General features: G+C 43.6%; 1 protein-coding gene across 6 annotated transcripts in view; it reads left to right on the plus strand.

The window, feature by feature from the left end:
- Positions 1 to 20796, plus strand: part of MAK (male germ cell associated kinase) — a 98735-nt gene that overhangs the window by 62322 nt on the left and 15617 nt on the right. For all 6 annotated transcript variants that reach the window (XM_069730660.1, XM_069730663.1, XM_069730662.1 and 3 more), the window contains 5 exons: positions 3463 to 3595; positions 3792 to 3963; positions 15766 to 15933; positions 16974 to 17261; positions 19067 to 19248. In XM_069730660.1, coding sequence (XP_069586761.1) covers positions 3463 to 3595; positions 3792 to 3963; positions 15766 to 15933; positions 16974 to 17261; positions 19067 to 19248 — 943 coding nt within the window. The remainder of the gene's footprint in view (positions 1 to 3462; positions 3596 to 3791; positions 3964 to 15765; positions 15934 to 16973; positions 17262 to 19066; positions 19249 to 20796) is intronic.

The following is a 20796-nucleotide window of genomic DNA, read 5'->3' on the forward strand; positions in this document are numbered from 1 at the left end:
CGTGGAAGGCTAACAGTAGTTCCATAAGCCTTCCACTTCCGGATGATGCTCCCAACAGTGGAGACAGGTAGGCCCAACTCCTTGGAAAGGGTTTTGTACCCCTTGCCAGCCTTGTAACCCTCCACGATCTTGTCTCTGATGGCCTTGGAATGCTCCTTTGTCTTTCCCATGTTGACCATGTATGAGTGCTGTTCACAAGTTTGGGAAGGGTCTTAAATAGTCAGAAAAGGCTGGAAAAAGAGATAATTAATCCAAACATGTGAAGCTCATTGTTCTTTGTGCCTGGACTACTTCTTAATACTTTAGGGGAACCAAACAGAATTCTGGTGGGTTGAGGGGTTGAATAATAAATGACCCTCTGAAAAGACTTTTCACAATTTAAAAAAAAAAATAAAGAAATAACATTCTTTTTTGCTGCAATGCATTTCACACTTCCAGGCTGATCTACAGTCCAAATGTCACAATGCCAAGTTAATTCCAAATGTGTAAACCTGCTAAATCTGCAGGGGGTTGAATACTACTTGTAGGCACTGTAGCAGCTATAAATATCACCTTATTCAGTTTCTGTGCTGCATTCCCTAAATCCTTATATAACCCCCTGACTCCTCTTGTATACTTCCGAAAAACCTTTTTAATTTCTTCCGCACTGTATGGTAATCTCATCAGTCTGGTCCGATGGGCGTGGTTTCGGACCACTGCATCCCTCCTCCCAGCTTCTGCTCACCGTCCTGCTGACCTGGATAACGATCCATATCGCTATGCGACATATCGTGCCCGCTCAGAAATATTGCGTTTTGCTCCTGCTCAGTATGCTTTGCCAAGCTGCAGGCAAAGCTAAAAAACAGAAATACGCATGCGCTGGCAAACGTAGTTCCAGTACATGAGCCGGAAGTGCGTGTGTCGGCACATGACACTGTTTTTCGGCATTGCCCGCAGTTGGGCAAAGCATACTGCGCAGGTGCGAAACGCACTATTTCTGAGCAGGCGCGATATGTCGCACGACGCAAAAGGCATCATCCATGAAGTAGGACGGCGAGCAACAGCCAATGGGAGTGATGTAGAGGCCCGAAAACCATGCCCACCATGCGGACTGAGAAGATTACCATACAGCGCGGGAGAAATTAAAAAAAGTTTTTTCGGGAGTATACAAGGGGAGTCAGGGTTATATAATGATTTATGGAATGCATTGCAGACGCTGAATAAGGTGATCTTTTTAGCTGCTATGTCACAAAACTGGTAACAGGTTCCCTTTTAAAGGGCAAAAATATATATAACCTCTGGCACTCAAAAAAATCACAATTTTCTTTGCTTTTAAATAATGGATTTATTCACTACCGGTCATATTCATGAAATAACAGACATAATCTCCAACGTTTCGGCATTTCCTGCTACAGGACATCATATGCACACCGGTTCCACGCGATTTCACGCGGATTCAGCATCATTTTGGTAGATACCATTGTTGCATCTTATGACATTATCAGGATTCAGACTTCCTTCAAAAAGGCAGGAAATGCTGAAACGTGATTTTTTTGAGTGCCAGAGGTTATATATATTTTTGTGCTTTATTTTTCCTCTGAGCACCATTCATTTATTGATAAGAGTGCGCCTTTTTTGTTCTTCTCCCTTTTAAAGGGAACCTGTCATCGAAGGTGAGCTAAGCCCACCAGCATCAGAGGCTTATCTACAGCATTCTGTAATGCTGTAGATAAGCTCCCGATGTATCGTGAAAGATGAGAAAAAGAGGTTAGTTTATACTTACCCAGGGGCGGTCCTGGTCCGGTTCTGGTCCGATGGGCGTCGCGGTCCGGGGCCTCCCATCTTCTTATGATGACGTCCTCTTCTTGTCTTCACGCTGCGGCTGCGGCGCAGGCGTACTTTGTCTGCCCTGTTGAGGGAAGAGCAAAGTACTGCAGTGTGCAGGCGCCGGGAAATATCAGAGAGGCCCGGCGCCTGCGCACTGCAGTACTTTGCATTGCCCTCAACAGGGACCGGGACCGCCCCTGGGTGAGTATAATCTTAACTTGTTTTTCTTATCTTTCAGGTTAAATGAGGGGCTTATCTACAGCATTACAGAATGCTGTAGATAAGCCCCTAATGGCAGTGGCCGCAGCTTATATATGAAAAAGTAGGTGACAGATTCCCTTTAAAGGGTGTCTGCAGACTAGTGCTCAACCATTTCATATGTTATAAACATTATTGCTGATCTCAGAGGCCACAAGTCTTGTGGGTGTGTGTGGAAGGGGCAGTCAGATTGTACATAAATGTCTCTTTCTTTTCAAAATAGGGCTTAAAGAAGTACTGTAGTTCAGCTAAATTTTATTTTTCCACCCCCACTCTGATTACTTAGTTTCACATAGTCGAGCCTTCTTTTTAGCCCCATCCTGCATTTTATTTTTTCATCGTGCTAATAATCTCATGATGCATCAGCATAGTATTATATGTGTGGCCAGAGCCAGTACCATCTCTGCTTGCTGTAGTAACATTCTGATTATCTTACCCTCTATATTCTTCTAAATAAGCTAATATATTTTAAATACGTGGTAAGGAGGCTGAACTGTTATCGTCTATAATATAACTGTGTGAGAGGTGCTGTGCAACAATCATCAGTAACTGTGATAAGTGTTTTTGTCCACTCATTTGGAGAACTCAAGTGGTACAATCCGTGCAATTTTGTAATGCAGGAAGTTCTGGTGATTGAGATGGTGACCCCTATCAGAGAATATTAACACATCTAGTTTCCAGTTTAATTCACTATAAGTTCACATAACCTAACCCCTGAAGGGATGGAATCCGTTAATTTTCTGCAACTTAATAGGAATATATATATATATATATATATATATATATATATATATATATATATATATATATATATATATATATATATATATATATATATATATATATATATGTAAATTTATACACCTCAGACAAGTAATTTTAATTAAAAAAAAAAAAAAATCGTCCTCTGATATTTTCCAATGTATTTGTCTTTGTAGAAAGTCTGATGTGTGGTACAGTGCCAGCAATGTGGACAGGATGTCTTCAAATCTAATTTATTTTCCTCAGCAGAAATTGATCTGTATGACGGATGTCATTTTACCCTGAGAACATTTACTGCAGATTTCACTATTTGCAATGCAAACTGATATAATCTGCAAGAAATCCACAGTATTTCCACAACTAAATCCACATCAGTTTTTGCCTGTCACTTTTGCTGTACCATTTGGACCTACCGTAAAAACTCTTTAAGCAGCAATTAGTATAATCTAGTGAGTTGTTTAGTGCAGCATTCTGTACTCTTGACCAGATATTTGCTTTTCTTCTGGCTTCTTTTTCCTCTTTCCTGAGACAGTGCCTTTCCTGCTGATAAATGTATCACTTTATATTGTCAATATTGCAAGTGTATTGAATTAAATAAAATAATATTCTGACACGTTTCTCCAAAATATCAAATAGGGTTTTTTCACCGAGATATGAAGCCAGAAAACCTTCTCTGTATGGGTCCCGAACTTGTAAAAATTGCTGATTTTGGATTAGTTCGTGAGCTGCGATCTCAGCCACCCTATACAGATTATGTGTCTACCCGATGGTATGTTCTACAAGTCTCCTTGTATTGAAATCATTCGCAGACTGTAGTACAAATATATAGAAGTATATGGAGTTTTGTTTAGTTTTGCAACCTCGTGCCTTTATGTTCAGGCTTATACCCTTAGCAGTGCCATAGTCTCTCCATGTGCAGTTGTATATCCTCTCTACACTGAATACATTGATTGTGTGTCCTCCAGGTACAGAGCTCCGGAAGTGTTACTGCGCTCACTGGTGTACAGCTCTCCCATAGACATATGGGCAGTTGGCAGCATTATGGCCGAGTTATATACACTTAGACCGCTTTTCCCAGGAACCAGTGAGGTTGATGAAATCTTCAAAATTTGCCAAGTTCTAGGTACCCCAAAGAAAGTAAGTGCGCTCCTTTTACCTAATAATTTACAGATGTAGCTTAAAATGGGGGTAAAAAAAATGGAACATTTTTTTTTCAGTAAAACTCTGCCTTAAATATTAACTAACTGTATAAATAGACTCTTTACATGTTTGTTTGAGAAAAATATATATATATAGTAAGACTCATGCTGGTGTGGTAGTTGGAGGCAGGTATATATCGCCCAGGTGTTTGTCCTATGTGAATTAGGCCACTCAGTATCTTCAGGGTGCTAATGGGTTAATAAGTGCAGGAATAAAAGATGACCAGCTGGGGGTTTCCAGCGTCAGCCTGGGGCACACAGATTGCCTGCCTGTGTGAGACAAACGTGAGTGAGAGCTATGTCCAAGAATTGTGTAATGTTAGCTGGGTGGGAGAAACCCCCTCAGCTGTTGAGATAGCAACGTGTTGGTTTAGTTAGCGCCGGACAGGCTAGGATTTATTTTTATGTTTTGTTTTTCTATGTTGCTTTCACGTTAATAAATCTGACCTGAGGTCAGCTTGCTCAGAAACCTGCTGTACGCCTCAGATTCAATGCACAAACCATGTGGCCTTTGACCCCAGCAAAGGCGATCCCAGACTTTTGTGTCACATTGTGGTGGAGAATGCGGGCATACCGTGGCACAGGCGACAGCATGGAAGACGTGGTGAAAGCCTTAGTACAGTCCACTGCCGTACAGCAGCAGGCCACTGCCGCACAGCACGAAGCTAATCGCTTGATGGCCGCACAGCTGAAGGAGTTAGTGGACATGACGGTTGCAGACCGCCAACTTCTCCAACAGGTGGCGCAGCGCCTGGTGAGCATGCCTGACGCTGACCCGGAAGCAGAGTCCAGAAGGATCCATGTGAGTCGATACTGGCAAAAGCTGACTGCAGAAGATGACGTCGAGGCATACCTGACAACGTTTGAGCGGACGGCATTGAGAGAGAAGTGGCCGAAGGCACGATGGGCCGATTAGATTGCCCCGTTTCTCTCCGGCGAGGCCCAAAAAGCTTACCATGATTTGGACCCGGAGGTCGCTCAGGACTTTGAGAAACTGAAAGCTGAGATCCTGGCCCGGCTAGGTGTGACGACGGCTGTCCGGGCACAGAGGGTACATCAGTGGACATACCAGCAAGATAAACCGGCGCGGTCTCAGATGTTCGACCTGATCTACTTGACAAAGAAATGGCTGCAACCCGAGGTACTGACAATACCCGAAATAATCCAGCGGGTTGTCCTGGACAAGTACCTGAGAGTACTACCCCCAGCGCTGAAAAGGTGGGTAAGCCAAGGAAATCCCACGACAGCGGATCAACTTGTGGAGTTGGTCGAGCGTTATTCCGTGGCAGAAGGACTTCCCGACGACACCGCCAACCCCCGGTCTGTGCCTCCTCCTCGTGGAACCGGTAAGACTGTTCCAGGGACCACGGGTGAAGGAAAATCGCTTAAAACTGTGGGGGAGGAGTCCGGGACTGTTCGCACTCCGAGACCAAGAGTATTGGACGGTGGTCTCAGTAGGGGACCTGTTAGGTGTTTTCGCTGCCATGAGAAGGGTCATGTTTCTGCGAACTGTCCTGTTACCGCTGAACCCATGCAGTGCGACGTTATAGACTCTAAAAAACGCATGTCTTTGGTTACACAGCTAGTGAGTGTGAATGCGGGTCAAAATGATACAGCGAAACACCTGTGTGAATTATCTGTTGATGGGAAAAATGTTGTGGCATTACTAGACTCTGGAAGTGTGGTGACTCTGGTGAAAGCTAGTCTGGTGGCACTTCCATCTGGTCCGTCTGACAAGTTTTCTGTGACGTGTGTGCATGGTGACACCTGCTCGTACTTAACAGCGGTCATATGGATTTCTACTCCCTATGGGTCAGTGCAGCACAAAGTGGGACTCGTTCCCGCATTGTTACAGGATGTAATCCTGGGCAGGGATTTTCCCTATTTCTGGCAGTTGTGGGAGAATCAGTTGCTCCTTCACGGTAGCTGTTCCCGTGAATCTTCTCCCATGCCATCTGGAGGTCCCGAGTCCCTAGAGGAGACCCCACCAGAAGATGTTGCTGGGGAGGTTAGTGAATCTAACCTTCAATACCCCTTCTCCGTCATGGCGGGGGAAACGGAGGAAACTGAGGAACCTCAGCGAGAGGCGGAGGCAGACAGCCATCCGGCACCCTGCCTGCCAGATTTGGGAGTCCAGGTGGATGACTTCCACAGCGAGCAAATGAAAGATCCTACCCTGACTCCGGGTAGGAAAAATGTAAAAATGATAGATGGGGTACCCGTAGAACCTGACACTAGGCTAGCGTACCCGTATATGGTTCTTGAAAATGATTTGCTCTACCAGGTAGAAAAAAAAGGGGAAGACACAGTGCAACGGTTAGTGGTACCCAAACCTTATCGGCGGAAGGTACTGGATTTGGCCCACGGACATATAATGGGGGGACATCTGGGGGTACAGAAAACCACAGAAAGGATATTGCATTGTTTTGTGTGGCCTGGAATACATTATGATGTGCGTAACTATTGTGAGTCCTGTCCAGAGTGCCAAATCGCGGCCCCTAAATCTCGGTTCCGTAGCCCTTTGGTACCCCTTCCTATCATTGGGGTCCCTTTTGAGAGAATTGGGATGGATTTGGTTGGGCCCCTTCCCCGATCCGCACGTGGGCACCAACATATCCTCGTCATCGTGGACTATGCCACTCGTTACCCGGAAGCCGTCCCTTTGCGTAACACAGCTACCAAGACGATCGCCAAGGAATTGGTACAAGTGTTTAGTCGGGTGGGAATTCCAAAACAGATACTCACCGACCAGGGGACTCCCTTTATGTCGAGGGTAATGAAGGAGCTCTGCAGGCTCTTACAAATAGACCCGTTGCGTACGTCTGTCTATCACCCTCAAACAGATGGCCTGGTTGAGCGGTTCAACAAAACCTTAAAACAGATGCTCCGGAAGGCGATAGACAAAGATGGGAAGAACTGGGATTACTTGTTACCCTATTTGCTGTTTGCCATTAGGGAAGTTCCCCAGTCTTCCACAGGGTTTTCGCCTTTCGAACTGTTGTACGCCCGTCGTCCCCGGGGACTGCTGGACGTCGCAAAAGAAACCTGGGAAGGTCAAGTCACTCCCTTTAAAACGGTGATCGACCATGTAACACAAATGCAGGATCGTGTTGCCGCTGTCATGCCCATTGTTAGGGACCATATGTTACAGGCCCAGGAAGCCCAGAGGCAAAGTTATGATAGAGGTGCTAAGGTCCGTACATTTGCACCCGGCGATAGGGTGTTGGTCCTAATCCCTACGGTGGATAGTAAATTCCTGGCGAAATGGCAGGGCCCATTTGAGGTCCGAGAAAGAGTTGGTGAAGTGAACTATAAAGTGTACCAGCCGGGTAAGAGAAAACCGGAACAGATTTATCATGTGAATCTGATAAAATCCTGGAAAGACCGCTCTGCCCTAACGGCGGATCTGCCCCGTCCGGTTTGTTCACCTACCGTACCGGAGGTGCAGGTTGCCGAGACTCTCTCAGAACTACAAAAATCTGAGGTTAAGCAATTTTTGTTACAGAACCGACAGTTTTTCTCTGAAAAACCTGGCCGGACTAAGTTGATGAAACATTGTCACAGAGCCTGGCGTCACTGTTCATGTGAAGCCCTACCGGATTCCGGAAGCCCGCCGTGAAGCCGTCTCCTGGGAAGTGATGGCAATGTTGGACTTAGGAGTCATTGAGCAGTCGCACAGCGCCTGGTCCAGTCCAATTGTGTTGATACCTAAACCGGATGGCTCCATCCGGTTTTGTAATGACTTTAGGAAACTGAATGCAGTTTCTAAATTTGATGCGTACCCTATGCCCCGGGTCGATGAGTTGATCGACCGGCTTGGTAAAGCCCGATACATTACGACCCTGGATTTAACAAAGGGGTACTGGCAGATTCCTCTGGCCGAGGCGGCCAGAGAGAAGACGGCATTTGCTACACCGGAAGGTCTGTTCCAGTATGTCTATATGCTGTTTGGACTTCACGGAGCTCCCGCAACGTTCCAGAGATTGATGGATCGAGTCTTGAGGCCTCACAGACAGTACGCTTCTGCCTACCTGGATGACATCGTAATTTACAGCATGGACTGGGAAATTCATCTCCAGAAGGTACAAGCGGTGATTGATTGACCTGCGAGATGCAGGTTTAACGGCAAACCCCAAGAAATGCCACTTCGGGCTTGAAGAAGCCCGATACTTGGGCTACGTGATTGGCCGAGGAATGGTTAAACCCCAGATCGACAAAATACAGGCAATTCAGGGCTGGCCACAACCAGTGAACAAAAAACAAGTACAGGCTTTCCTGGGGATTGCCGGCTATTATCGCCGGTTCATACCCAATTTTGCAGCCATGGCTACTCCCTTGACGGATCTTACCAAGTGGTTCCGTCATGGTAAAATGGACCTCAGCTGCTGAAGAGGCCTTCCACAGCCTGAAACGGGCTTTGTGCTCTCAGCCCGTACTAGTGACTCCTGATTTCAGCAGCGAGTTTGTGGTACAAACTGATGCCTCTGATACTGGTGTCGGAGCTGTACTTTCCCAGGTGAGGGACGGAGTCGAACACCCGGTCCTCTACCTCAGTCGGAAACTGAATGTACATGAGCAGAGGTATGCGGTGGTTGAAAAAGAGTGCCTAGCCATTAAATGGGCTCTCGACTCCCTCAAGTATTACCTGGCCGGTAGGAAGTTTAGGCTGGTCACAGACCATGCCCCTCTCAAGTGGATGCACCTCCACAAAGACCGTAATAGTCGGGTAGCCCGGTGGTTCCTTGCCCTGCAGGCTTACTCTTTTACGGTGGAGCACCGACCTGGGGTGCAGATGGGGAATGCCGATGCCCTATCCCGAGTGCACTGTTTCAAGAGTGTTCTTGCTCGACCGGAGTGGTCTGAGCAAGGGGGGGATATGTAAGACTCATGCTGGTGTGGTAGTTGGAGGCAGGTATATATCGCCCAGGTGTTTGTCCTATGTGAATTAGGCCACTCAGTATCTTCAGGGTGCTAATGGGTTAATAAGTGCAGGAATAAAAGATGACCAGCTGGGGGTTTCCAGCGTCAGCCTGGGGCACACAGATTGCCTGCCTGTGTGAGACAAACGTGAGTGAGAGCTATGTCCAAGAATTGTGTAATGTTAGCTGGGTGGGAGAAGCCCCCCTCAGCTGTTGAGATAGCAACGTGTTGGTTTAGTTAGCGCCGGACAGGCTAGGATTTATTTTTATGTTTTGTTTTTCTATGTTGCCTTCACGTTAATAAATCTGACCTGAGGTCAGCTTGCTCAGAAACCTGCTGTACGCCTCAGATTCAATGCACAAACCACGTGGCCTTTGACCCCAGCAAAGGCGATCCCAGACTTTTGTGTCACATTGTGGTGGAGAATGCGGGCATACCGTGGCACATATATATATATTATATTGTGACACAACAGTGTCAATATATATATATATATATATATATATATATATATATATATATATGTACATGAATATATGTGTATATATAGTACAATATATATATATATATGTATGTGTGTATATATATACAGTATGTGTGTATGTATGTACAGTATGTGTGACTGTATGTATGTACTGTGTGTGTGTGTGTGTATGTACAGTGTGTGTGTGTGTATGTACAGTGTGTGTATGTACAGTATTTGTGTGTGTGTATGCATAAGTATATATATATGTATATATGTATGTATGTACTGTATATATGTGTATATATATGTATTTGTGTATGTATATATGTATTTATGTGTGTATATATATATATATATATATATATATATATATATATATATATATATATATATATATATATATATATATATATATATATATATATATATATATATATATATATATATATATACAGAGCCTACAAGTAGTATTCAACCCCCTGCAGATTTAGCAGGTTTACACATTTGGAATTAACTTGGCATTGTGACATTTGGACTGTAGATCAGCCTGGAAGTGTGAAATTCATTGCAGCAAAAAAGAATGTTATTTCTTTTTTTAAATTGTGAAAAGTCTTTTCAGAGGGTCATTTATTATTCAACCCCTCAACCCACCAGAATTCTGTTTGGTTCCCCTAAAGTATTAAGAAGTAGTTCAGGCACAAAGAACAATGAGCTTCACATGTTTGGATTAATTATCTCTTTTTCCAGCCTTTTCTGACTATTTAAGACCCTCCCCAAACTTGTGAACAGCACTCATACATGGTCAACATGGGAAAGACAAAGGAGCATTCCAAGGCCATCAGAGACAAGGTCGTGGAGGGTCACAAGGCTGGCAAGGGGTACAAAACCCTTTCCAAGGAGTTGGGCCTACCTGTCTCCACTGTTGGGAGCATCATCCGGAAGTGGAAGGCTTATGGAACTACTGTTAGCCTTCCACGGCCTGGACAGCCTTTGAAAGTTTCCTCCCGTGCCGAGGCCAGTCTTGTCCGAAGAGTCAAGGCTAACCCAAGGACAACAAGGAAGGAGCTCCGGGAAGATCTCATGGCAGTGGGGACATTGGTTTCAGTCAATACCATAAGTAACGTACTCCACCGCAATGGTCTCCGTTCCAGAAGAGCCCGTAAGGTACCTTTACTTTCAAAGCGTCATGTCAAGGCTCGTCTACAGTTTGCTCATGATCACTTGGAGGACTCTGAGACTGACTGGTTCAAGGTTCTCTGGTCTGATGAGACCAAGATCGAGATCTTTGGTGCCAACCACACACGTGACGTTTGGAGACTGGATGGCACTGCATACGACCCCAAGAATACCATCCCTACAGTCAAGCATGGTGGTGGCAGCATCATGCTGTGGGGCTGTTTCTCAGCCAAGGGGCCTGGCCATCTGGTCCGCATCCATGGGAAGATGGATAGCACAGCCTACTTGGAGATTTTGGCCAAGAACCTCTGCTCCTCCATCAAGGATCTTAAGATGGGTCGTCATTTCATCTTCCAACATGACGACCCAAAGCACACAGCCAAGCACACAGCCAAGAAAACCAAGGCCTGGTTCAAGAGGCAAAAAATCAAGGTGTTGCAGTGGCCTAGTCAGTCTCCTGACCTTAACCCAATTGAAAACTTGTGGAAGGAGCTCAAGATTAAAGTCCACATGAGACACCCAAAGAACCTAGATAACTTGGAGAAGATCTGCATGGAGGAGTGGGCCAAGATAACTCCAGAGACCTGTGCCGGCCTGATCAGGTCTTATAAAAGACGATTATTAGCTGTAATTGCAAACAAAGGTTATTCCACAAAATATTAAACCTAGGGGTTGAATAATAATTGACCCACACTTTTATGTTTAAAATTTATAAAAATTTAACTGAGCAACAAATCTTTTGGGTTTGTAAGATTTATGCATCTGTTAATAAATCCTGCTCTTGTTTGAAGTTTGAAGGCTCTAACTTATTTGCATCTTATTAAACCTGCTAAATCTGCAGGGGGTTGAATACTACTTGTAGGCACTGTATATATATATAATGTGTGTGTATATGTGTATGTATATAATAAAAAATAGAAAAAAGCAGACGGCACCAGTAAGTAACATGGAATCTTGTAATCACATATATGGCACATGTGCATTAAGCTGTACCGTCGGATACCGGCTGCTTATCCAAGAAAAGACATCATGGCGAGTATGCAAAAATAGAAAAAAAATGGATAGCACTCACCGATCCTAAAATGCATACTTTATTTCAACGTTTAAAGCATCATGGCCAGGAGAAGAGATGGAGTGTGAGAGTCAGTGCCGTTGATGGCCGTTTCGTGCTAAATAGTGACCTGTAGAAGCGCTGTTTAGCGTGAAACGGTCATCGGCGGCACTGGCTCTCACACTCCTTCATCTGTTCTCCTGGCCATTTTTTTCTATTTTTGCATATGTATGTACAGTTAGGTCCATATATATTTGGACAGAGACATTTTTCTAATTTTGGTTATAGACATTACCACAATGAATTTTAAGCAAAACAATTCAGATGCAGTTGAAGTTCAGACTTTCAGCTTTCATTTGAGGGTATCCACATTAAAATTGGATGAAGGGTTTAGGAGTTTCAGCTCCTTAACATGTGCCACCCTGGCTGGCCAATATACTACGTGACTGGCCAATATACTATGTGACTGGGCAATATATTACGTGACTGGGCAATATACTACGTGGCTCTGTGCTGAATACTACATCGCTGGGCAATATACTACGTGACTGGGCAATATACTACGTGACTGGCCAATATACTACGTGACTGGGCAATATACTACGTGGCTCTGTGCTGAGTACTACGTGACTGGGCAATATACTACGTGACTGGGCAATATACTACTGTACGTGGCTCTGTGCTGAATACTACGTGACTGGGCAATATACTACATAGCTGGGCAATATACTACGTGGCTGGCCAATATACTACGTGGGCTGTGCAATATACTACGTGGACATGCATATTCTAGAATACCCGATGCGTTAGAATCGGGTCACCATCCAGTATATATATTGGCACGACCAATCAGCGAAGCGTGGTTCAAATCCCATGCCATTACGCGGCTGGACTACGCCGGGCGCGACCAATCAATCAATCAGTGAAGCCAGGGCCGGCTCCAGGTTTTTGAGGGCCCCGGGCGAAAGAGACTCAGTGGGCCCCCCCTTAATACATACCACGATTCATGATGCACAGATACAGCAGAGAAATATAGCACAGCCACGTAGTATATAGCACAGCCACGCATTATATAGCACAGCTGTGTAAGGGCTATTTGACCAAGAAGGGGAGTGATGGGGTGCTACGCCAGATGACCTGGCCTCCACAGTCACCAGACCCGAACCCTGTCGAGATGGTTTGGGGTGAGCTGGACCACAGAGTGAAGGCAAGAGGGCCAACAAGTGCTAAGCATCTCTGGGAACTCCTTCAAGATTGTTGGAAGACCATTCCCGATGACTACCTCTTGAAGCTCATGAAGAGAATGCCAAGAGTGTGCAAAGCAGTCATCAAAGCTAAAGATGGCTACTTTGAAGAACCTAGAATATAACACATCATTTCAGTTGTTTCACACTTTTTTGTTAAGTATATAATTCCACATGTGTTAATTAATAGTTCTGATGCCTTCAATTTGAATGTACAATTTTCATAATCATGAAAATACAGAAAAATGTTTAAATGAGAAGGTGTATACTCGAAGTCAGAAGAACAGCGCTCCAGCCGGGTGTAATAATCTAGTAGAAAAAATCTTTATTCAGCCATGGTAAATCGACGTTTCGACCACAAATCGGTCTTTTTCAAGCTGCTTGAAAAAGACCGATTTGTGGTCGAAACGTCGCTTTACCATGGCTGAATAAATATTTTTTTCTACTGGATTATTACACCCGGCTGGAGCGCTGTTCTTCTGACTTGGAGTATATACATTACCCAGGACGGTTCCCTGGACATGGAACGGGCGCCCTAATAAGTGAGTGCTGTCAGCCACTTTTTTACTGTATAAGTGAGAAGGTGTGTCCAAACTCTTGGTCTGTACTGTATATGTGTGTGTGTGTATATCTTTATCACTTGCAATAAAGAAGAAACCGTGGAGTAACAGTCCAAAAACCAAGTTTTATTCAACAATAGTGGGCAACCATAGCCAGAACAGTATACAAAAATCCTAATTTAATTAAACACAACATATACCTGAAAAGGAGAGTAGAAGGTAGCAATAGATGGAAATACACACCACGTAGGTATTCCTGGCACCGATTGAGTATTAATAAAGTGCATAGTGCCATATAATAATTGGGAAAAGGATCAAATGGTATACTGGTACCCCTATAAATCTATACTTCACGGCTAAGTATACATATGAGTAGCCCTGCGCATAGGCTACGTGACCACTACATCCGGTCATTCATCATGAGCCAAAAAGAAGTAAAAAAGGAAGACACCATATAAAGTTACTAAAGAACCTTACCCAAGGTTTGGTGGCCAGGATAACCCACGTGGTGGCCCCAACGCGCGTTTCGGTCGACCGCCCCCTGACGAAGCTGACGCGAAACGCGCGTTGGGGCCACCACGTGGGTTATCCTGGCCACCAAACCTTGGGTAAGGTTCTTTAGTAACTTTATATGGTGTCTTCCTTTTTTACTTCTTTTTGGCTCATGATGAATGACCGGATGTAGTGGTCACGTAGCCTATGCGCAGGGCTACTCATATGTATACTTAGCCGTGAAGTATAGATTTATAGGGGTACCAGTATACCATTTGATCCTTTTCCCAATTATTATATGGCACTATGCACTTTATTAATACTCAATCGGTGCCAGGAATACCTACGTGGTGTGTATTTCCATCTATTGCTACCTTCTACTCTCCTTTTCAGGTATATGTTGTGTTTAATTAAATTAGGATTTTTGTATACTGTTCTGGCTATGGTTGCCCACTATTGTTGAATAAAACTTGGTTTTTGGACTGTAACTCCACGGTTTCTTCTTTATTGCTATTGATAGGAGTGTCCATCTATACTAACGGTAGCAAACCTCCCCCTGGGTAGCTCCCCCACTTGGGATGTGAGCATGGTGGAGGTTTTGGGTACGGTATCTTCATCTGTGGTTTTTTGTTGCTATCTTTATCACTTGGTCTGCAAAAGACAACATGGGCTATGATAGGTACTAGTGTTGAGAGAATGTGCTCAGATAAGGTTGTTTGACATTCCCAACACGTGCAGGAATCCCTTGTTTGTTAGGCAATCCCTGCATGTGTAGAGGCTGTCGAACAGCAGGAAGAAAAGCAGCTGCGGGGACTTTAACTAATTTTTCGAGAACGCCAAAGTCACTCTGTTAGCATACGAGCATGTGTGGTTAACACCTTATCGCGGCACGTTCTCATCACTAAAAGGTACGTGTTCTTTCATTTTAAAAATACTAGAATATGTACGTGAAAAACAGACGTCTGAATGAGCTCTTTTACAGGCTGGACGTATGCAGTTTTTGCTGAAGTTTTTTTTTTTAAGCCAAACAGGAATGGATGTGAAAGAGAGGAGTGTGGGTCTCAGGGAATGGACACACAGAGCAGCAGCTGCATGGGGTCTTACAATCTCACTCTATCACAATATCCTGACAGTCCATTGTGGATATCCCTTTGTGGCCACCTTGAGCGATCACCAGCTGATGTGCAGACTAGCAAATTGTCTTGTTTTTCTCGGGGTTCTATTGAGATGGTGCGGACGAGAAGCTTGTTGGCACACGACCGCAAGTATCCAAATCTCATACTTCCAATCATGTGACCACTACTCACATGGTGAGAATCCTGACAATGTGCATATTATCTATCAGGATGAGCAATCTGCAGTCACTTAGGGGGGCTACAGAAATGTATGTTCAGCCCAGAAAACACCTAAGTGGTTGTAATAACTGCAAATGTTATAGCGAAATTCAGTCATTTTATCATACAAACATTCTCTTCTGGTCCCCCTTTTGGTTTTGTTTTTTAACATACAGCAATGACATGCACATGGCCGGGGACAGCAGATCAGTGGTCGTCATATACCTGTAGATGACCACAGTGTAAAGGCAAGGACATTTTACAAAAAAAAATCATGGATGCTGCAGCATCTTAGATGTTATTACAATGGCCGTTATTATGGATACAGTAGCATGTCCTGGACATACATCTGGCGTATAGTCTGGATACATAATGCAAACGTAATGGAGACTAATCCAGACAAGCCAAGAAGCCGAGCACGACTTAAGAAATGTAACAGCTATGGATGCCCATGTATAACCTAGGCTGCTTAGATAACCCATATTTATGCTCCCTAGAATGACTGGTCTGAAGGATATCAGCTTGCAGCTGCCATGAATTTCCGCTTCCCTCAGTGCATACCTATAAATTTGAAAACTCTCATCCCAAACGCTAGCGAAGAGGCATTAACAATAATGAGAGACATGCTGCAGTGGGATCCCAAGAAACGTCCAACAGCCGTTCAGGTATGGAAGACATTCCATGTATTTTATTATTTTTATAGTAATTTTATTATTGAAACTTTTTCATTGTGAAAGGCAATCAGAGAGGATGCCTCCATCCACAGGGTTTTACCTGGTGCTCTTTTTGTGGCAAGTAACACTGTGGACAGAGGTTAGCCGAAAGTCAATAGGACATCATAAAACACAAAAGAAGCTACACTTCAAAGCTGCTTCCTCCTAACATAGCAAGTCTCAGTGCCACCATCAGACAAGCTCGGACTGGCTCATGGTGGAGCCGGTCAATACCCTGGTGGCCCCCTCTGTGTGAGCAATAGTTGGCACACTTGGTTCACATGACAAGGGTAGCATCTCATCATACATGTAACAAAATACACAGTTTATCAATTATATATAAGCATAGCCAAATATGTAACTGAGGGTAATGTAATGTGCATGTAGCTGAACAGTGGGCCCTCACAGTCAATGTTACTGGTGGGCCCTTGGCACCCCAGTCCGGCCCTGTAATCAGATATATGGGCTGCTCAGTATAATAGAGATTGTGCTTGTCAATCATTGTAGATAGAAGCCACGCGGCACTCACCAGCGCAGGGACTCGAAAATAGTTTTCGAGCACGCTGAAGTCACTCGATTAGAACCCAAACATGGCAGATAACGCCTTATCCCAGCACGTTCGCTCATCACAAATAGATCCTTCTGCAACAACTCGTTAATCCACAATAAGTGCATGATGGATCCACACGGACATCCTGAAAATTTAAAATCCAATTTTTCTGCATGTTAGGGATGAGATCTGCTGGGATCTCATTCACTTTGCCCCTACTCAAAGCAATTACAGATAGGAAATCTGTAAGATTTGTGTGAAAGTAGCTTAAGAATCCCGGTGTTTTTTGTTGTACGGTTACGTATTTGTTTCTAAAAAAATACATAGATGCTGTATTAGAAATGCATTTGTCCTATTCCATCCTGCAGCCTAGATGTAGAGGTAATGGATCTATTTGATTTGTGAATAGAGATGCTTGTCTTCCATCTGCTCACTTACCCAGGCTTTGAGGTACCCTTATTTTCAAGTTGGACAAGCACTCGGACCTCCGGTACAAGTGGATCAGAAAAAGCCTTTAGAGAAACCAGTGCATTCCAATGAACCATTATCTGAGCTAAAAAAGAAACCCTCTCCTCCAACTGAAGCAGCAGAAAAGATATTACCAAGTGACTCGCCTGCCTCCCAGAGACCCCTGCAGCAAATACAGCTGCCACAAAGCACCGCTAACAGCCAGCTGCCATCCAAAGCCCCCCAAGTGGCCCTCCCCAGTATCAGCAACACCATCTCTCCGGTAAGTAACATACGTGTAATGTGACCATATATATGTACTGTATAATCAACCTATCATAAGCTGCTCATCCATGCACTCCATCTTCTGTGTATAGGGGCCACCGAAGGGTCCCGTAACAGCAGATATCAGGGCAAAGAGGGATTGAGAGTGCTGGATTTCAATATGCCCAATCCTTTGTTCCCATAGGAGAGTAGGCTGACTCTTATTTGGTCCCCTAGGCACATTCCAATGAACAGACATGCTCCAAGCAGAGAAATAGAGACCCGAGGGGAACCCAGGCAGCACTAAAGAGCAACATGGGATCAATAGAACAACATAGGGCCCTATAAATTATTGTATTTAGTTGTTTTTTTTTTTTATGAAATCTAATTTTTGTGTTTTTCAACTGTTCTTAATTGGCGCCTTTTTTAAAGTCTATTTTATATGTGTTTGGTTTGGGGGGTTTTTATGTTCATTATTATTGTAGGCAGCGTTTGGAGTTTCAAAATTATTTTAGCTAATTCACTTTGCACAAAAATGTTATGATATTTTATTTTTTAAATGTACTCCAGTCCCCTTCCAGATGGAGTGATTTTATGTACATCTGAAATTTTGGCCAAGTTTTGTAACGTTTTAGTAGAAAATGAAACATTTTACGTTCAAAAGTCACAAAAAAGGTTTAACAAAATATCTTTTTTTTTTTTGTTTTTTTTAATTGAGCGCAAGGTTCATGAACCACTTGTGTGGCACAAAAAATACCACAAGACAAAAAAAAAAAAAACTGGTGAAGCGGGCCCATAGTTTTCTTTACTTTTAGACTTCATTGGGCCTAGTTTTTAAAAGGAAAAAAATGTGGGCAACCCCTTTCAGAGATACTTAATCTTTGCAAGAAAATCTTCCATCATGCAGTTAAATGGAATGTGTTAGCAGGTTTTTGCAATGTAGTGTTAGCGTAGCATAAGATAGACACAGAGCCACTGATTACAGTGACGTGTCACTTACTGGGCTGTTTTCCATCGATTCAATGAAATCAGTGTTTTATCAGTAGGAAATGATCACTAGTCGACTAGCTGTCTCGTGCCTCCTAGACCTGCTGCTCTATGTAACCCCGCCCCTACCACTGATTGGCAGCCGTGTTCACTGTGCATTTGCAGAAAGCTGCCAATCAGTGGTGTGGGTGGGGTTATACAGTAATAAGCTTTCTGAGCACTGCTAGGTCTTCAGTCAAAACTGCTGTACCTAGTAAAACAAGTGACACCGCGCTGAAATTCAGGTCAATGTCCCTACATCATGCTGCTCAAATGGGATCCAAAAACCTGGTGACAGATTCCCTTTAAAGTTGTTCTTCACAATATCCTTTCTTATTGTCACCAAGTCATAACAGAGCCAGCACGGTCTGTGGCTTTAGTTACTACAATGTCTTTACTGATGTCATTTTATGTGTGTGTGTGTGTATAGCCCATTCACTATCTCCATCTATCCCCACTCCCTGAAGATGGCTGGACCATACACACCTGTACTTTGTATCTCCCCCACCTCACTGTAGATTGTAAGCTCTCACGAGCAGGGTCGTCTTATTTCCCTTTAATTATTGTATTGTTAATGTTGTTACTTATGACTGTTGTGTTTGAAACTGTAAAGCTCTGAGGAATATGTTGTTGCTATATAAAGATTATTATTACTGACCTTACTGACCCAAGAGTAGAGCGATGTGGTAGCACTAAGTTGTATGCAACTGTCTTTTTTTCCAATGTTATTTAAAAAAAAAAATGCTATTAAATATTTAAAATCAGCTGTTATCTGATTATTTTTTTACTTTAACGTAGAAGACCGTAACTAATGGGCCACAGAACAATGTTGTGAACCTTAAACATGGAAGACGACGCTGGGGCCAGTCCGTTTTAAAAGACAGCTGGGATGAGTTTGATACCGACTTTGGGATCTCATTCTCGAAGAAGCCCAGCATGGCTATGGTTAAAGAGAACAAAACTGACGACTCTTTATACGGGTGAGCTTCAGCTAAAGCCATTAGTATGGAATGAATTCTGGGATTGCTTACATAGCTGTATACAATGTAACGGATTGGTTTTGAAACGGTTTAAAGGGATATCTCAGCAAGAAACATACGGACGGTTAGTTATGGCAATGGCGGAGTGAGAGTGCCTTGATTTTCTGTGATTACTGAAGATTTTGTATGGAGTAGTAATGTGCATGCTTGACCGCCGCTCCATACAGACTCCTCCTCACTGCTGTCACTTGCGGGAAGAATTAGCAGAAATCAATACTAGTTACACAATCTCCAACTTTTTATGATCAAAGATTCTGTGCCTATTCATATCTTTGTCTATGTGTAAAAAGCTTTATACTTCGTAGATCTACAAAATAATTTTCTTCTCTTGACTAAGTGTTTAAATCATGTTTTTATGCACCATTTTTTTATTATTCATATTACCCTATGCAGCCTAAACCACCACCATTGCTCTACACTACGCTCTTTCTTCTGACTTTGCGATTTGTATCCACTTTTGAAATCCAGTTTTATTTGCATCTGTGCATTTGCATGTCTCGGGACTAGTACGGTGGGATGTCTATTTCCCCGGAGTAGTCCTGCCTCCCATCAAATTGCGTGTATGGGCAATGAAGCTCCCCAGCTTCATCAGCGCATCGCACCCACTGCGGCAGAATGTCGTCAGTGACACCGTTCTTGCAGATTCTGTAAATTGCAAACAGAGGGGCGTGCTAACAAGGCGAGAGCCGGGAATAGACTAGGAAATTCAAAGGCCCACCGGACTAGTCCTAAAATATTTGTATTCCACAAATGAGGAATAACGCTTGATTTTGAAAGTATATAGAGATTGCAAAGCCATAAGAAGGGGGTCGATAAAATGCAGTAATGGCATGGAGCAGAGACTACGTCGTGATTTAGGGGGCTAGGGTAGCTGACAGGTTCCAGTTAAGACTCCTAATTCTCTGTTGGACACATGGACATCTGCAGCAATAAACTAACTCAAACTCATCAGGACAAAGGTCATTGTGAAGGGAGAGCGAGGAGGGGCGCTATGACCATTTCCTATAATAGAGCCTGGTAGGACTAGGTTAATTTCTAGCACTGCAGGTCTTTATTAGATGTACCTAGCTAGCTACAGTACAGACCAAACGTTTGGACACCCCTACTCATTTAAAGATTTTTCTGTATTTTCATAACTATGAAAATTGTACATTCACACTGAAGGCATCAAAACTATGAATTAACACATGTGGAATTATATACTTAGCAAAAAAGTGTGAAACTGAAATTATGTCTTATATTCTAGGTTCTTCAAAGTAGCCACCTTTTTGCATTGATGACTGCTTTGCACACTCTTGGCATTCTCTTGATGATCTTCAAGAGGTAGTCACCGGAAATGGTGACTACCTCTTGTGCCAAGATGAGGCTGTTTGTAACCATTGGAGTGTTTATGAAAGCAATAAAACTTCACGTGTTTGGACCAAACCGCGATCAGCTACTGTGAATCCCTTACAATGTATGTCGGTGTCATCTGACAATGAGAATGCT

The sequence above is a fragment of the Ranitomeya imitator genome, chromosome 6, assembly GCF_032444005.1.
Source record: "Ranitomeya imitator isolate aRanImi1 chromosome 6, aRanImi1.pri, whole genome shotgun sequence".
Taxonomy (NCBI): domain Eukaryota; kingdom Metazoa; phylum Chordata; class Amphibia; order Anura; family Dendrobatidae; genus Ranitomeya; species Ranitomeya imitator.